Source organism: Lactuca saligna, chromosome 2 (genome assembly GCF_052625555.1).
Source record: "Lactuca saligna cultivar CGN05327 chromosome 2, ASM5262555v1, whole genome shotgun sequence".
Taxonomy (NCBI): Eukaryota; Viridiplantae; Streptophyta; class Magnoliopsida; order Asterales; family Asteraceae; genus Lactuca; species Lactuca saligna.
In genome coordinates, this window is record NC_136418.1 from 61,693,729 (window position 1) to 61,712,219 (window position 18,491).

The window sequence follows — 18,491 nt, forward strand, 5'->3', positions numbered from 1 at the left end:
ATAGAAGTTAGGAGCTCATGAGAGTAGAGTACTCGTAATCCAGGATCCAAGGTGGAGGACTTGGAGTGAATGCTGATGCGGTGTGGTCAGTAGTATTGGGCCCGTACTACTGAAGACACCGGATCAGTGGGCATTCCAAATAAGAATCTTTTAGACAACGGAGGACAAGTAGGGTTGCATTATCAGGTATGAGTATGCTTAATCGGGTCTCTGATAATTATTGTTGTATTTCAGAGGCATCATGGTTGGGACTCGACACACACCTGAGAGCAGTGGTGTCAGTGACGAGGAGATCCGACGATTGATTCATGAGGAGGTGGATGCTGCCATTCAGGCTGAGATTCCTGAGATGTTTGGGGACATCAAGACCACATTGATTGAAACTTTTGATGATCGGTGTGCAGCGCTGACTGAGGCTGCAGCTACTGCTGTTGTTGCTGCTGCCAGACCTCAGGGAGGTGACTCGTTGTTGTTTCGGGAGTTCACCAACACGAAGCCAGCAGAGTTCGACGGGATGCAGGACCCGATTTCCGCTATGAGATGGATCTCTGACATCGAGGGATGTTTCTATATGTGTTCTTGTCCAGAGCACTTGAGGGTTCGGTTCGCCCTGAACCAGCTCCGCTTGGGAGCGAAGGATTGGTGGAAGTTCGTGATGGCGAACTTCACTTTGGCTGAGATTTCCGAGGTGACCTCAGAGAGGTTCACCGCTCTGATTAGAGAGGAGTATGTTCCCCCGGTGGAGAGGGAACAGTTGATTCAGGAGTTCTTGACCCTCAAACAGGGTACTGATTCTATGGCAGTGATCACCAGGAAGTTTCATGAGAGGGCGATGTTTTGCCCTGAGCAGGTGTCATCTGAGCAGGCTCGTATGAGTCATTATCTGAGTGTGCTGAGGAGAGACATTCGGGAGTTCGTGGTGAACTCGACTTACCAGACATTTGTTGAGCTCCAGGCAAATGCTCGGAAGAGGGAGATTGAGTTGGAGACTCAGGCCAGGGAGGAGGCCGAGTCACAGAGGGCGGATCGGCGACCGGCTCAGTCTCAGCCGAAAGCCAAGCAGGCTAGACCCGCTAATACGAGATCTGGGGGCACGAAGGGTCGCACTTGTGGGAAGTGCTATAAGAGTCATGAGGGTTCGTGCAGGGATGGAGTATGCTACAAGTGTAGGAATGAATGGCATATCGCGAGGGATTGCCCCAAGGGATTTTCAGTTTGCTTTCATTGCAACCAGACCGGCCATCGGAAGGCCGAGTGCTCTCAGCTTCTTCAGGGGTCAGCGCAGGGATCTGCGCCTGCTACTAGGGCTACCTAGGTTCGGCCGGTGAAGTCCGAGACCCGGAAGGCTCATGGGAGAGCATTTCAGTTGACCGCAGAGGAGGTCCGCGCGGCGCCCGATGTTGTGGCTGGTATGTATTCTCTTTTCATCTTTTATTTGAGTTGAGTTTTTATGCTTATATGATGATGTGCGTAGGTACTTTTCTTGTAAGTTATGTGCCTGCTTTGGTATTATTTGACTCGAGTGCGAGTCGGTCGTTCGTGTCAGTAGCGTTTAGTCAGCACATTAGTATTCATCGAGAGGTGTTGGATCGACCTCTGTGAGTTTCTATAGCTGATGAGCGAGTAGTGTATGCTTCAGATGTGATTCGAGGATGTGTTCTTGAGATCTTCGGTGTGGAGTTTCCGATAGATCTGGTTCTGATCGCGATGGTGGATGTGTGTGTTATAGTGGCTATGGATTGGTTGAGCCGTTATGGAGCTGTGATAGACTGCGAGTGTCAATTGGTGACAATTTGAGACCCTAGTGGGGGGAGTCCTTACGTTGTACGGCGAGGGTACACGTACGGGTTCAGCATTTTGCTCGGCCACCAGAGCGAGACAGAGTCTATAGCAGGGCTGTAAGGGATTTGTGGCATATGTGATGGATGGGAGGGTCGATTCAAAGAGACCGGGGACAGTTGATGAGGTTCCGATAGTGCGTGAGTTTCCGGATGTGTTTCCAGAGGAGTTGTCGGGTGTGCCTTCGGAGAGGCAAGTAGAGTTCGGCATTGAATTGGTTTCGGGAGCTGCACGTATCGCCAAGGCGCCTTATCGCCTTGCGCCTCCAGAGATGCAGGAGTTATCCTCGCAGCTCCAGGAGCTACTGGGGAAGGGGTTTATTCGGCCAAGCAGTTCGCCATGGGGAGCGCCTATTCTTTTTGTCAAGAAGAAGGATGGTTCACACCGGATGTGCATTGATTACCGGGAGTTGAACAAGCTGACGGTCAAGAATCGTTACCCGTTGCCGAGGATCGATGATTTATTCGATCAGTTGCAGGAAGCATCTTGGTTCTCCAAGATCGATTTGAGGTCTAGGTATCATCAGGTGAGGGTGCGAGAGGAGGACATCCAGAAGACAGCATTTCGGACTCGTTATGGGCATTACGAGTTCGTGGTGATGTGTTTCGGACTCACCAACGCACTGGCGGTGTTCATGGATCTCATGAACAGAGTGTGCAGACCGATCTTGGATCTCTCAGTGATCGTGTTCATCGATGACATATTGGTGTATTCGAGATCTAGAGAGCAACATGAGGAGCATTTGAGGGAGATCCTTCGAGTTCTGAGATCGGAGAGGTTTTATGCTAAGTTCTCCAAATGTAAGTTCTGACTGTGAGAGGTTCAATTTTTGGGGCATCTCATTAACCAGAATGGGATATTGGTCGATCCAGCCAAGATTGAGGTAGTCATGAGGTGGGAGATTCCGAGATCACCCACTGAGATCAGGAGCTTTCTGGGATTGGCCGGCTATTATCGCAGATTTATTAAGGATTTCTCCAACATCGTTGTGCGACTCACCAAGTTGACCCGGAAGGGTGCTGCGTTTCCTTGGGGTCCGGAGCAGCAGACCTTGTTCGAGACACTTCGCCAGAAATTATGCGAGGCCCCAGTATTAGCCCTTCCGGAAGGGATGGAGGATTTTGTGGTATATTGTGATGCATCGATATCTGGATTGGGAGCGATGCTTATGCAGAGGGGGCATGTGATAGTGTATGCATCGAGGCAGCTTAAGCCTCATGAGTAGAGATATCCCACTCATGATTTGGAACTGGGAGCGGTAGTGTTCGCCCTCAAGATCTGGCGACATTATCTGTATGGGGTTCGGTGTACGATATACACGGACCACAAGAGCTTGAAGTATTTGATGGATCAACCCAAGCTGAATATGCACCAGAGGAGGTGGTTGGACGTGGTCAAGGATTATGATTGTGAGATCCTGTACCACCCGTGCAAGGCTAATGTTGTAGCCGATGCACTAAGTCGAAGGGCGGAGGGCACCCCATTGCGGGATGTTTATTTGAGATTGACAGTGATGACCCCGGTGTTGGATGCTATCTGTGTGGCCCAGGCTGAGGCTGTGAGGCCAAAAAGCCAGAAGAGAGAGCGAGTTATCGGGCTGGTATCAGATATCGTTACCAATAGTCGGGGGCTGATGACATTTCAGGGTCGGATATGGGTATCGTCCGTGGGCGGAACGCGTACCATTTTGATGGAAGAGGCTCATCGATCGAAATTCTCGATCTATCCCGGGGCCACTAAGATGTATTTGGATCTGAAAAATGAATATTGGTGGCCCTATATGAAGAGAGATGTCACATGGTTTGTAGAGAGATGCTTGACCTGTCGCAACGTTAAGGCCGAGCACCAGCGTCCACATGGTAAGCTGCAGCCATTAGAGATTCCCGAGTGGAAATGGGAACAGATTACCATGGATTTCATCACTAAATTGCCAAGGACCGCGAGGGGTGTCGATGAAATTTGGGTGATTGTGGACAGGTTGATGAAGAGTGCTCACTTCCTGGCCATCAGTGAGAGCTCTTCCGTGGAGAGGTTGGCAGAATTGTACGTGAGAAAGGTGGTATCGCGGCATGGAGTGCTGATCTCGAATGTCTCAGATCGAGATGTACGTTTCACTTCCAGGTTCTGGAAGAAGTTTCATGAGGAATTGGGTACGAAACTGCATTTTAGTACCGCATACCACCCACAGACTGACGGGCAGAGTGAGCGGACGATTCAGATGCTCGAGGACATGCTCCGAGCATGTGTGTTGGATTTTGGCGGGAGCTGGGACACATATTTTCCCTTGGTGGAGTTTTCTTATAACAACAGCCATCATTCGAGCATTGGCATGCCGCCCTTTGAGTTGTTGTATGGGAGGAGATGTCGGGCCCCCATTTGCTGGGGAGAAGTAGGGCAGCGTGTGATGGGTAGTACCGAGATTGTGCTCCAGACGACAGAGCAGATCCAGCAGGTCAGACAGAGGTTGTTGACCGCTCAAAATCGTCAGAAGAGTTATGCGGATAAACGCCGGTTTGAGCTCGAGTTTCAGGTCGGCGACTTCGTACTCCTGAAGGTCTCTCCTTGGAAAAGAGTGATTCACTTCAGGACGAGGGGCAAGTTGGGGCCCCGATATATTGGTCCTTTCAGGGTGATTACGAGGGTAGGCAGAGTAGCCTACCGTTTGGAGTTACCAACAGAGTTGGGTCAGATTCATGACACTTTCCACGTGTCGCAGCTGCGAAAGTGTATAGCCGACGAGTCGGCAGTGGTGCCATTTGAAGATATTTAGGTGGATGCGAGCCTGAATTAAGTTGAGAGACCGGTAGCGATTAGTGTCACACCCCCAAACCAAGGATGGCGGAAACGTCCGGGGGTGGAGGACTTCATGTATAGTATCATAACCACAATTTCAATAGTAATTTAAGCAAACACAACCAACATATATATAATTGAAAAAGTTACATCACTTGTATGAATTACATGTTTCAAAACCAATTACAATATGTTGACAAAATATGAAAAGTTTGACGTCTTAACGTCCCATCCTCAAAAGCACTTGATTACCTGTTTAGTGTTTTCCTGAGAATACGAGTTGTTTGAAAAGTGTCAACGCAAAGGTTGGTGAGTTCATAAGCTTTTATTAGTAAACTTAGTAGAAGTCTATCACAAGTAAATGTCGCGTTTGTGTCAGAAAAATCCGATATTTTCCTTGAAATCCGAAAAATGTAGCCTTATAACCAAAGACAAAAAAAATGTATAAGAAATCATCATTTCTTAGTAGAAACGTCGTGAGTTTAAAATGATATGGAAAGTAAATTTCTTTATCAATCTAAAACCTACTTCGGTTTTATGAAACCCCGTAAACTTTATGAATTGTTATCTCCCTAGGTGAGTCGCTATAATCATACTGTGACTATGTGAACCTACCACAACGTTTCTCAGGCGTCGCGAAAATGTAATGACATTTGTCACCCGTAGACCTGCAGGTCCCACTGTAGCTAGCAGCAAGGTGTGGGGTGTCAAACCCAATATAGATCTATATACAAGCATCACGTTCTCCCTCAAGGAGATTTTGATTATAACTACCAGGAATTATATCCCGCACTCGGACGTACGGGGAGAGAGAGAGTGTCTCACAACATAGGTTAACAAGTTTACGTGAAATGTGTGTGGATATAAATCTTTCTTGTATGAATGTACCCTTTTTGTACGAGTGTGTTGAGTGATGTATCATAAACTATACCTATTATAGTTTATCTAATATGTATATAATATGTATGAATTCTTTTTATGGAAATGTATTAGTGTTGTGAATTTATCCAACTATACTTTTTATAGTTACATAATACGTGTTCTAAATGAATGAACAATATTTAATATGAATAACTTAGTTTTAGTTCACAATGATAAACTAACAAGGAAACACATTCAAATATTAGAACTTATGATTATACACTTTGCTCAACATATTACAAAGTGTTATGATATTTACATGCTGTTGGCTAACTTTAGCAATTCTGCCCAGTTTTGTAAAAATCACAGAAAAATCATACGAAGTCGAAAACTAGATCTGTAAATTTTGAGAGTTCACAAAATGTTTCTAGTTTACTCATAATTTTTATCACGATTTTTAATGACCTCCAACTTGGGTGAAAAAGTCCATAATCACAGACTGGTCCGGATTGTTGTTTAAAATGATAGGCAGTTTTGTAAAAATCACCATAAATTGTAGAAAAATCGTATGGAGATGTGCAAGTAGTCATTTTAAAGCTACAAACTTGAACTATTTGCACCTTGTACAGTTTTGAAAACAAAAATGTTTAAGAGGCCCAAAACAGTCCGTGAATGGAGTTGAACTTTTCTGATGAAGGCTGTTAGAAAATTTTAATTATGTTCTTAGTGTTTTAACTTGTATTCCCCCCCTGAAAACTTGAGAAAACATGAAAATGTAGGGGTATGGACTCACATTAAGTGATTTCAGTAGGTAAGTGTTGAAGAAGATAAGTGTTCAACTCAAGAACACTTGAAGAATCACTTGAAGATTCAAAGATCTAACACAATTATGAGAGAGTTTGTGTAAGATATCCATGATTTGAGTGGAAATAATTGAGATAATCATAAAGAGAATGGATTATGCTTACCAAATGTGGAGGAAAAACTCAAGATCAGCCCTTGAATCTCGAATTTCTAGAGAGAGAAAGTGAGAGAGGAAAGAGTTTGATCTTCTTGTGAAATGAGAGCAAATGAGAGAAGTGAGGAGAGAGGATGAATATTCAGCCCTCAAAAACGTGGGAAGGAGGGATAATTGAGTGGAAAAGACATTGATGTGACCTAGGTAAGGTGGGGGGGTGTGGCTGGTCATAGAGTGGGTGTGGGAGTGGTTGCTTGTGTTATAAGGTAAAGCAAAGTCAACACTCCACCTCTTTGTACTTTACCCACTTACTTTCATTATTTAAATAAAGATTTTTATGAAAATATGATTAAATTGTGAATATTTAGGGTTTATTATGTTAAAATATGATTTTGGGTGAAATTCCCACGTTAAAATAATTAAAAACGGGCCTTAAACGCAAAACTACGCGAAAACCGGGAGAAAATGAGTTCCCAGCGAGACCTCTCGGTCCTAGGCCGAGGTTCGGTCCCTAGGCCGAGACCCGGTCCACGCTGAGGACTGTAGCCAGAAACGAACAGAGGGAAACGAAAGGGGCGAGTCAGACGCGAGAAGCGATGGGCGAGGGTTCGGTCCGAAGGGTCAGTGGGGTTCGGTTCGGGAATAAGAGGCGAGAATGTCAGAACCGAACGTACTATAGTGAACAGTAGTGAACATTACCTTCGGTTCGGTTGGTGAACAGTACCTTCGGGTTCGGCTCAGGAGGGTTCGGTTCGGCTCAGGAGGGTTCGGTTCGGCATCAGGAGGTTTCGGTTCGGCTCAGGAGGTTTCGGTTCGGCTCCTCTTGCTCTCAGTCCCTAAGAGGACCTTCGGGTCCTAAGAGGCTTCTCTCTTGGTTTCGGTTCCTAATGTCTATTTTTCTCGTTTTTACCCCGTTTTAAGCTGTTTTTGACACGGTTAAGCATCGGAATGACCCGAATGATTCTAAAAAGTGACGGGAACTATTTGAGAGAGATTCGGGAGAGATTTCGCATACTTGGAGAGATTTGGGAGAGATTTGACATTCTTGGAGAGATTTCTCATACAAAGAGATATTTGCGAGAGTTTTCACATACTTAGAGGGATTTGGGAGAGATTTGACATTCTTGGAGAGATTTCTAATACAGAGAGATATTTGAGAGAGATTTCGCATACTTAGAGAGATTTGGGAGAGATTTGACATTCTTGGAGAGATTTCTCATACAAAGAGATATTTGCGAGAGTTTTCACATACTTAGAGGGATTTGGGAGAGGTTTGACATAGAGAGAGATAGTGTGGAAACGATTGAGAGAGGTTCCATGTGGGATAGTTGTGAGTGTCCGGCATCGAAATGTATGGTTCGTGAACCCTGTTAAGCCTTGTTTAAGGATCTTACACACTCCCGATGAGTATGCAACATTGTTTTATCGATCTAGTTCATTGATTAGAACTAGGGTTTAGGAAATTTTTAACACAAGACTTTTCTCAAGTGATGTTTTCCCATTAATATAGCAAGTTATACAGTATGAACATAACACAAACCCTAATACACAAGGTTTAATCGAGTTGACCGGTCTTGACTTGATGATTTGACTTGACTCAAGATTGACGATTGTCACAATTAGGGATCGGAAGGTCAAGGTTTTGAGGAACAAGGAGGTGCCTCTGGTTCAGGTCCAGTAGCAGCATCGGAAGGGGTCAGAGTTAACGCGGGAACCAGAGCGTGAGATGTGGGAGCAGCATCCAGAGTTGTTTGCAGAATGAGACTTCGAGGGCGAAGTCTGATTCTAGTGGGGGAGAATTGTAACATCCGGGTTCCCAGGTATCCTAATTTATTCTTTTATTTTTGGGAATTGTGAGGAGACTCGGCGAGTTAGCATCTAAACTCGCCGAGTATGGTCGCGGATTCGTATGCGAGTTCACAGATGGACTCGGCGAGTTCATGAGTGGACTCGGCAAGTACACGCTGTTTAATGAAACCCTAATTTCCAGGCTTTGAGACCTATTTAAAGGCCCTTAGGGCCGTCATTTGCAGCCACCAACCCCCAGAGAGAAACCCTAAGAGATCTAGAGCGTTTGTGAGGAAGAAGAGGTCATTCTTGATCATTTTGTGGGTGTTTTTGCAAGAAGGAGGTGACCAAGGCAAGAGGAGGCTGAAGGAGGAGCGATTGTGGTGAGTTCTGAGTTCTTAGAGATCATATTGAGGTATTTTGCTCGGACCTTCTTCATTTTTTATGTTGATTCTTAGTGTTAGGGTTTTCTAACCCTTTTAGAGGATGAATAAGTGGAGCATTTGGTCCCTTCTCGAGTCTATGTTCTGGATCTGGACCCAAAGAGGTCCAGACACCTTAACCCTTGGAGCTTTATCAGGTATTTTGGGAGCCATGAGCTTGGGATGTCATTTTTGGGGCTAAATCACCACGTTAGACCATTTAGATGTTATATGAGTGTCAAGGTCTGAACTTTACGTGATTATCATGCTTGGGAAGGCCAGATCTATGAATGTATGGAACAGATCTGACCCCTATGGAGTTTGTGCATGGCATGAACTCGGCGAGTAGGATGAGTGTAACGTCACAAAATTTCCAACCAAAAATTTTCATTTTTACAACCATCAAAACATGAGTAATAAGTTTAGATTCCAAAGTAACAATGTAGTCACAACCGATTACATAACAAAAGATAACAAAATAGTTTCCCCGAGTGTGTGTACGGTCACCCTGGCGCCTTCCCACGGTCCTCACTAGTACCTGAAACACATAATGCAAAAACTGTAAGCATAAAGCTTAGTGAGTTCCCAAAATACAACATACGCACATACGCCTTTCCAGGCCTTGACCTTCCGGCCCATGTGTCTCAGGGGACTTCCGTCCCGACTGGGTAAACCTTCCGGTCCTACCCACGTCAACCCTTACAGTCCATATGACCATGCCTTCCAGCCCATATCATGTTGCCTTCCGACCCAAATCAAACATATCATACATGACACATATAACAAATAACTTAACACACATAAGGCATATGTTTCATATCATATTCGACCTTCCGGTCACACAGTCAAAACCCTTCCGGGTACAGTATAGTGAGAAGACTCACCTCGAATGCCTCGCTAAGTCGCTAATCGTGAATCCTGAAATCACTCGGGCTCGAACCCTCGAGCTGCAATCCTCCTATGATATTATAAATCTATAATTATTACTTGTACCACAAAGGTGGGCCATCCTTATCAAGTCAACACAGGTTGACTTGGTCAATCGTCTTAAATCAATTTGGACCGGACTCGGCGAGTGCACACTAGTGACTCGGCGAGTCTACGCATTTTAATCAACTATCAGGGTTATTCCCCTTTGACTCGTCGAGTACTCCCCCGACTCGACGAGTTCCCCCTGGGCTTGAATCACAGGGCCACCGCGACTCAACTCGCCGAGTCGAAGGTCAACTCGGCGAGTCCCAACCTGACTCGGTCCACCTGTCAAAACCTTTCCAACTCTCTGCGACTCACTGAGTCGCCCACAACTCGGTCCGGACTACACACAGGATGGTCTCAAAGACAATCTTCAAGCAACTCGTCGAGTTTGTTCTTCAGACTCGGCGAGTCCATGCCATGCACCAGCTAAAACTGGCTTTTGCGGTCAGATCCGTTCCATACATACATAGATCTGGCCTTCCCAAGCTTATTTGTCACGTAAAGTCTCGGTCTTGGTTGCCATGCAATGCATACAAGGCTTATTTTGAAGAAACAACCTCTAATATGGCAAGTTTAGCTTCTAACTCAAAAGAATGGACATAAAGCTTGTCATAAGGGGTCTCCTGGACCTGCTAAAGTCCAGATCTAGGTTCCATATCTCCATGGGACCTCTCATACTTCTTATTCAAGCCAAGAAATGCAAGAAGAAACCCTAGATTTGGCACATCAACACAAAACACGAAGTTTGGCTCTGAAAATTACCTCAAGAAGACTCCCTTGATGAAATAGCAACAGATCTAAGCTCCCCAACACTTCAAGCTTGCTCCTCTCCTTCCTTTCCTTGCAATATCACACAAAATGATGAACAAATGGCCTTCAAACACACTCACAAGGGCTTACAGACGTATGGAGGCTCTTAGGGTTCAAGGTGGCCGCAAATGAGGGCCATAAGGTCCTTTAAATAGGGCTTAGGACCGGGAAATTAGGGTTTCATTAAACAGCGCGGACTCGCCGAGTCCATCCCTTGGACTCGCCGAGTCCGGACGCGAACCCCCGCCCAAAACCGCGACCCGACTCGGCGAGTTCGACCTCCAACTCGCCGAGTCCCCTCATAGAATGTCAAAAATATATGAAATGAAGATACCTGGGGATCCGGGCTGTTACAATGAGGGTTTCCCGTAAATCACTCAGTGCGTGGACTTGCCGAGTTGGGAAAATAACTCGGTGAGTCAGGGAGAGTCAGGGGCATTGGAATTCAAGGCGGGACTCGCCGAGTTGTTCTTGAGACTCTGCGAGTTGAGTTGGGGTGGACCCGCGATTCATGCCAGGTGGAACTCGTCGAGTCAGGGGAAGTACTCGACGTGCCAAGAGAGGGACTAAGAGAATCATTGGACACGTGTAGACTTGCCGAGTCACCCTAGTGCACTCGACGAGTCGGGTCAAAGTTTGACCGTTGACCTTGTTGACTTTTAGGGTTGAGTACAATTGTATTTATGAGAGTATTACTTTATGTGATTAGGCGGAGGCTAGATCATATTTCTTCCGAATCAGATATTTACCGAGACACTGAGGTGAGTCTTCTCACTATACGTTACCTAGAGTGGTATTATGCGATGACCAGAGGGTCTTATGTGTTATGTATGAGATTATGTGCTATATGATATATGTATGTTGTATGATGATATAGGCCGGACCGGAGGGTCCAACGAGCTATGACCGGACCAGAGGGTCCAACGAGCTACGGGACTGGAGGGTCCTGCTGAGACACATCGACCGGAGGGTCGCATTATAGCCTTGAGTGGCGTATGTGTTGTATGCGGTATTTTGGGGAACTCATTAAGCATTTATGCTTACAGTTGTTGTGTTATGTGTTTCAGGTACCAGTGATGAGCGCGGGAAGGCATCGGCATGATTCGTACACACACATTGGAGTTTATATATATTCTAATCTTGGGGTTTTGTATTGATACAATGTTGACACAATGTTTTTAAAATGAATATGAGTGATATTTTATGGTTTTCAAAAGTGAAAAATTGTTTCAAATTTTTACGGTGTTACAAAAATACCCTTCTTCTGAGGGACACATGAGGAGAATTAACGGAGCAACCAAAATGGTAACTAAGATAGAAATTAAACGTGTTATCCAAACATGCAATAGATACGATGTTGACAAAATCGAAAACTAGAACTAAAACTGCAAAATTATACAAACCATATGTAATTCACTCTATTTTTATCAATGTTCAATTATTGATATATTAGGTTGAACGGTGTGGTGGTGTTTTTGCATACCAAAATTTGGTGACACACACCATATAAGTTTTTATCATTTTTGTCAATGTTTTGCCAATGATTATGATTTGATGCCATATTTGCTAGTATGTTTCTAAAACATAAGTATTTACTATCACTTTTATATATTTTCCTAATACATAAAAGTACACACCTTTTGTAGCTTCTTAATGCACAAAAATTGTTTCATCGGCAATAATAGAGAGAAAACGACACTATGTCATTCGCATATTGCCGCCAGCGAAAAATAGAGAAGGGAAGTTTTGTCGCCGGCAATATAGCCACCTAGGATGCCGACCGCAGAACAGCCTACGTAAAATTATAAGTATTTATTCGTTCTTTCATTTACAATTTAAAGATATTCCTTTTCTACTTTAAATATTTATGAACTGCAATTCCCCACGTTTGAACTTTGAAGTGTCATCTGTGTAATGAAATAACCGCCGCCGGTCATTAGTATGCGCCACCGTTTCCCAACCCCACCACATTTGAAACGCCTCCACCACCAGCTGTCAACCTTCTTCTCAACCGCTGCTCACGTATTCGAAAAATGCAGCTCCGTAAACAAAGTCAAGCTTCTTCACCAACAACTCACAGTGAAAGGCCTTGCAGCCTCAGACCCTACGGCATTACCAAAAATCGTGGGTATGTACATCTCCTGCGACGCCCCATCACACGCCCTTGTTACCCTCTCTCGTATACCGCCATCGCCGTCGTCTGTCTTCTGGTGGAACTCTCTTATTCGACGTGCAGTTCGTCTCCGTTTACTCGACCACGCTCTCGAGCTTTATCACTGTATGCAGTCCCTTGGTTGGCGTCCTGATGGGTACACTTTCCCTTTTGTTCTCAAGGCCTGCGGAGAGCTCCCGTCTTTCCGCCGTGGCGCGTCATTTCACGGAGCTGTTTGTATCCTTGGGTACGAGCATAATGTGTTTGTGGGTAACGCGTTGGTGGCAATGTATGGTCGGTGCGGTGATTTGGATAGCGCCCGCCAGGTGTTCGATGAAATGATTCTTAACAAAATTACAGACGTCATCTCCTGGAACTCAATCGTTGCAGCTTATATGCAGAGTGGTGATTCAAAAAAGGCACTCCATATGTTCTATCGAATGACAAAAGGAGAAAACCAGCTTCATGCCGATGCTGTTAGCCTGGTTAACATTCTTCCTGCTTTAGCTTCTGTTCAAGCATCGATTCAAGGGAAGGAGGCTCATGCCTACGCATTGAAAACCCAACTCATTAAAGATCTGTTCGTGGGTAATGCCATAGTTGACATGTATGCGAAATGTGGATTAATGGACGACGCAAACAAAGTCTTTGAGCAGATGGAATTGAAAGATGTAGTTTCTTGGAACGCCATGCTTACAGGACATTCCCAGATTGGTAGATTTGAAGATGCTCTTGGTTTAATTGAGAAGATGCGAGAAGAGAAGATTGAGTTAAATGTGGTGACATGGAGTGCTGTGATCTCCGGTTATGCTCAGAGAGGCCATGGTCATGAAGCTCTTGATATTTTCCGACAAATGGTATTTTCGGGTTCTGAACCCAATGTAGTCACTCTAGTCTCCCTACTTTCCGGCTGTGCAAGTGTTGGTTCATTACTTCAAGGTAAGGAGATTCATTGCCACGTCATCAAAAAGATTCTGAACATCAAGAACAACGACAATGGAGATGAACAAATGGTGATCAATTCTCTAATCGACATGTACGCCAAATGCAAAGCCATAGATCTTGCACGTAAGCTTTTCGATCCTGTCCTTCCTTTAAATCGAAACGTTGTCACGTGGACAGCCATGATTGGTGGGTATGCACAACACGGTGAAGCCAACGACGCATTGAAACTCTTCTCACAAATGGTTAATTACCAAAATACCCCCACAGCCCCAAACACAACCCCAAACGCCTTCACAATCTCATGTGCGTTAATGGCATGTGCTCGCCTTGCCAATCTAAGACACGGAAAACAAATACATGGTTACATCCTGCGAACCCAATTCCATTCCGATGTTTTATTCACCCACAATTGCCTCATCGACATGTACGTAAAATCCGGCGACCTCGACACCGCGCGTGTAGTTTTCAACACGATGGAACAAAAAAACACCGTCTCATGGACATCGTTAATGACCGGGTACGGAATGCACGGTTACGGCCGCGAAGCTCTCCGGCTCTTCGCCGGAATGAGAGATTCCGATTCCGGTCTCCGGATCGACGGTGTAACATTTTTAGTCATTCTCTACGCGTGTAGCCATTCCGGTCTTGTAAACGAAGGAATGGAGTGTTTCGATGCCATGACGAAGGAATTCAAGATTGTGCCCAGGGTGGAGCATTACGCGTGTATGGTTGATCTTTTCGGGCGGGCCGGGCAGTTGGAGAAAGCCATGGAGGTTATCAAAACGATGCCCGTGGAGCCCAGCCCGGTAGTGTGGGTTGCTTTACTTGGGTCGTGTAGGGTCCACACGAATGTGAAGCTAGCGGAATACGCGTGTGATAAGTTATTAGAATTAGGGTGTGAAAACGATGGGACGTATACACTGCTTTCGAATATATATGCGGACATGAAACGTTGGAAAGATGTTTCCAAGATTCGGTTTTTAATGAAAGGTTCTGGAATCAAGAAAAGACCAGGGTGGAGTTGTGTTCAAGGAAAGACGGGTTTGGTGACGTTTTATGTTGGGGATAAAGATCATGCGAGATCGGATGAGATTTATGATGTTCTTGGTGATTTGATTCATAGGATTAAAGAGCTTGGGTATGTTCCAGATACGAGTTTTGCTTTGCATGATGTGGATGATGAAGAGAAAGGTGATTTTTTGGTTGAACATAGTGAGAAATTGGCTCTTGCGTATGGGATATTGACCACGAGTTGTGGTCAACCGATTAGGATCACGAAAAATTTGAGGGTTTGTGGGGATTGTCATGTTGCGATGGTGTATATATCGAAGATTATTGATCATGAGATAATATTGAGGGATTCGAGTCGCTTTCATCATTTTAAGAACGGATTGTGTACTTGTAAAGGTTATTGGTGAAGAAATTGTAGTTGGTTATGGCGTGGTATACTTGCAAAATCAGTTAAAGGTTTAGTCTTAACTTTTGCTATGTGAGATTTTTAGTTATAGTTTTGGTGTAGATTGAGCTCTTCGTAAACACACGGTTTTATGCCATTATTTTTCTGATTTACATCTTGATGATGCTAAGACTAAATAGGGTCATCATGTGACATGTATTACTACATATTCAATGAAAATCCTCCAAAATCTTAAAAAAAGAAGATTCGATCAAATCCTTCAATTGCTAAGGGAAAAAAATTTAAAACATAGCTTATTTATTTAGATTTGTCGTCAATTTTTGTCTGTTTATACACTAAATTTGATTTCTTTGGTAAAGGTTTAGTAACAAATTAAAACATGGCTGTATAAACCGATAACAAATCCACTATGTTCTAATTTTTTATATAATCTTATATTTTTTTACTTGTAAAAAGATGATTAACCCAAATTTTAATTATAAAATAAACAAATTGAAGTACTTTGATGCATTATTTAAATACTAGTTTGAAATTGCCCAAGACTCTACCTAACTGACTTAAGCTCATTACAAAAAATAAATAAATAAATCAGTCATTCTAAAGTAAGAACATTGTATATCTTGTATAAAGTTCAGCTATCATCAAGTTGATGTATCTACAAAATGGTTATCCAACACACATAGTTATGTGATCATCTAGCTTGTTGGTGTAAGTGTTCAATATTCGCATTAAAACTAAAACTCCCACACTGCAACTAATAAGACTCAAATCTCACATCTTTCTATAAAGATACCACCAATGGGGCCTATGATGTAAATTAGGTATGACAAAAGTGCTCAATACCCACAAGTAGGTCGATCCATATTGGAACTGAAACTCTAATACTGCAACTGCTAAAACTCATCTCATCATGTGGCTATCCTATCATGATTCGTGAGCTCAAACCGGTATGGGACCAATGGGTTCATTTCATTAAGCCGATCCGCAGCCCATTTCCCAAGCCTCTCACATCCATACTCATAACACGCATCAAAAACCCTAATCAACATAGACACAGTCAAATCAAACGGCATTTCTTTAACAAACTTCTCAAGTTCACCAATGTACCCATACCTCCCATACAATTCAATCACCAACTCATAATGCTCCAACCGTGGTATAACACAATACTCACTACTCATTCCATCAAAACACTCCCTACCTAAATCAACCCTACCCTCACATACACAACCAAGCAAAACCCCTTGAAATGTGGTATTATCCGGTTTCAACCCTTCGTCTTTCATCATCTCAAATAGATCAAGAGCTAAATCACCCCTTGAATTGTGACAACATCCCAATATCATAGAGTTGTAAAGAAACAAATCCCGTGAACACGTTTCTTTAAAGACCACAAGTGCATAACTTAAACAACGACATTTTGAGTATGCATCAATCAAGGCTCCTTTTGTAACAATGTCGATAATGTAACCATTTCTAACTAAAAACCCGTGGATTTCTTTGGTTTGATGAAGGGCGAAAATATTCGCACACGCAGCTAAAATGGTTGCAAGAGTATGCTCATTTGGTGGGGTTTCTTCTAGCATCTTCCAAATGACTTTCATCACTTCTTCACTTCTTTGATGTCTTGCATGACTTGTCAAGATTGAATTCCAAGAAATGTTATCCCGAAAGTGGCTCATTTGATAAAACCATGATCTACAACTTCTCAAGTCTCCACATTTTCCATACATGTTAAGAAGGGCGTTGCTGATGAAAAGGTTAGAGTTGAAATGATGCCTATAGACATATCCGTGAACTTGTTTCCCTAATTCAAGGGATAAAAGGCCGGAACATGTGGTTAAGATTAACATGATTGTGACATGGTCGATGTTGATGTTTGATTTGGTTGTTAGATAGATGATTTCTAAGGCGGATTCCCATTTGTAATGGCGAGTGTAGCCATTTAACATAGCGTTCCATGATACGATGTTTCTTTCGGGCATTTCATCGAACAGTTTCCGTGCGTGTTTGGTTTGACCATTTGTGGCGTATGCTGTCACCATTGAAGTCCAGGTGATCAAGTTTTGTGCATTTGGCTGGTTAAAGATCTTGTAAGCACTATCGAGATCTCCATGTTTTGCATACATGTCAATGAGAGATCCTGAAACTACCAACGTGTTTACCAGGTTTGTTTTGATGGAAAAAGAATGGATTTGGAGAGCTTCATTGAAAGCAGAAATCTTTGAGCAAGCTAGAAGGGCATTCGAGACTGTATAAGCCAATGGCATAACATCATTCCTTCTGACCATTTCAAAAAACATAACTATTGCCTCTCTCTCTTTGCCCATGTCGTAATACCTCCTGATAATCACATTCCAAGAAACCTCATTTGGGTTACGAAGCTCATCAAACATTCTCTTCGCATCGCTCAAAAACCTGCATTTCCCATAAACATCGATAATGGAACTCGCGATAATCACATTCGCACAAAACCCATACTTTACGACTAGTCCGTGTATTCCCTTAGCAAAAGAAATTTCCAAAAGTGAACCGCAACACCCCAAAGCGTTAGCAAAACTAACCTCATTCCATGAAAACCCATCATCCTTCATATCCAAGAACAAACCCAATACCTCCTGCGCTAACCCATTAAGCTTATATGCTGAAATTAAAGCATTCCAGGACCCACCATCTCTCTGAGGCATTTCGTCGAATAGTTCCCTTGCATCTCTCAGACACTCGCATTTCCCATACACCTCAATCGCCCTGTTCAATAAGAAAACTGGTGGTGTTGGATTGTAGGTAATTAGATGGGATTCGACTTTACGGGCTTCTACGATGGCACGTCTCGAACCACATAGACTGAAGAGGGATGCGTATAGAGAGAAGTCGAAGGGGACTGTAGATTCATACAAGGTGAAAACTGCTTTGGAGAGGTTGTTGAGTTTTAGATAGGTAGAGATTTTGTTGGTTAAGGTTTTGACATTGGTTCCCATGGAAGATACAAAAGTGCCCTGAGAGCATTTGCAGATCAAAAGAGTCGTAGACTTTAGTATTAAGGTTTAAAATTTTGAGAAATTTACAAAAATAAACCAAATTTATAAAATAGCCTAATTTGTTAATGACTTAGCAAAAAAAACAGTAATAGTAATTTATTATTTATCTAAACACGGCCAACAAAACCAATTATCAGCTAACACGTCTGTGGTTTCGTCGTTTAATATGTAACTCGTCTATGGTTTCGTCAAATGGGATGTGGTTTTTGTATCCCACCCAACATATTTAAATCCTAAAAAAAATCGAACTCATTTTTCACGTTCATAGATGCATGAATTCTCTATCGATTGCTAAAGACATTCCGCAAAACAATGTTTCAACTAATGTTAGTATATAGTTTTTTTGTCATATACGCTAGAAATAAGAGGTAATGTGTATAAATTTTTCCTGGAAATCATAATGAAACCGTGGATGGCATAGGCATTTGTGATGGTACACTTCTTTAATGCACAAAATATACATCAATGACTTGTATATTCACCACGACATCAG

General features: G+C 43.4%; 2 protein-coding genes across 2 annotated transcripts; one reads left to right on the forward strand and one right to left on the reverse strand.

Annotated features, from left to right (window-relative positions):
* Window positions 1-12,118: 12,118 nt before the first annotated feature.
* On the forward strand, window positions 12,119-15,112 carry LOC145031029 (Tetratricopeptide repeat (TPR)-like superfamily protein). Its single transcript, XM_078979479.1, has one exon. It carries the CDS (start codon window positions 12,388-12,390, stop codon window positions 14,959-14,961), a length of 2,574 nt encoding a protein of 857 aa, XP_078835605.1. The 5' UTR covers window positions 12,119-12,387; the 3' UTR covers window positions 14,962-15,112.
* A 440-nt stretch (window positions 15,113-15,552) lies between these two features.
* Window positions 15,553-18,077, reverse strand: LOC145031030 (Tetratricopeptide repeat (TPR)-like superfamily protein). Its single transcript, XM_078979481.1, has one exon. The coding sequence runs from the start codon at window positions 17,936-17,938 to the stop codon at window positions 15,869-15,871; it is 2,070 nt and encodes a 689-aa protein (XP_078835607.1). The 5' UTR covers window positions 17,939-18,077; the 3' UTR covers window positions 15,553-15,868.
* Between the last annotated feature and the right edge of the window lie 414 nt (window positions 18,078-18,491).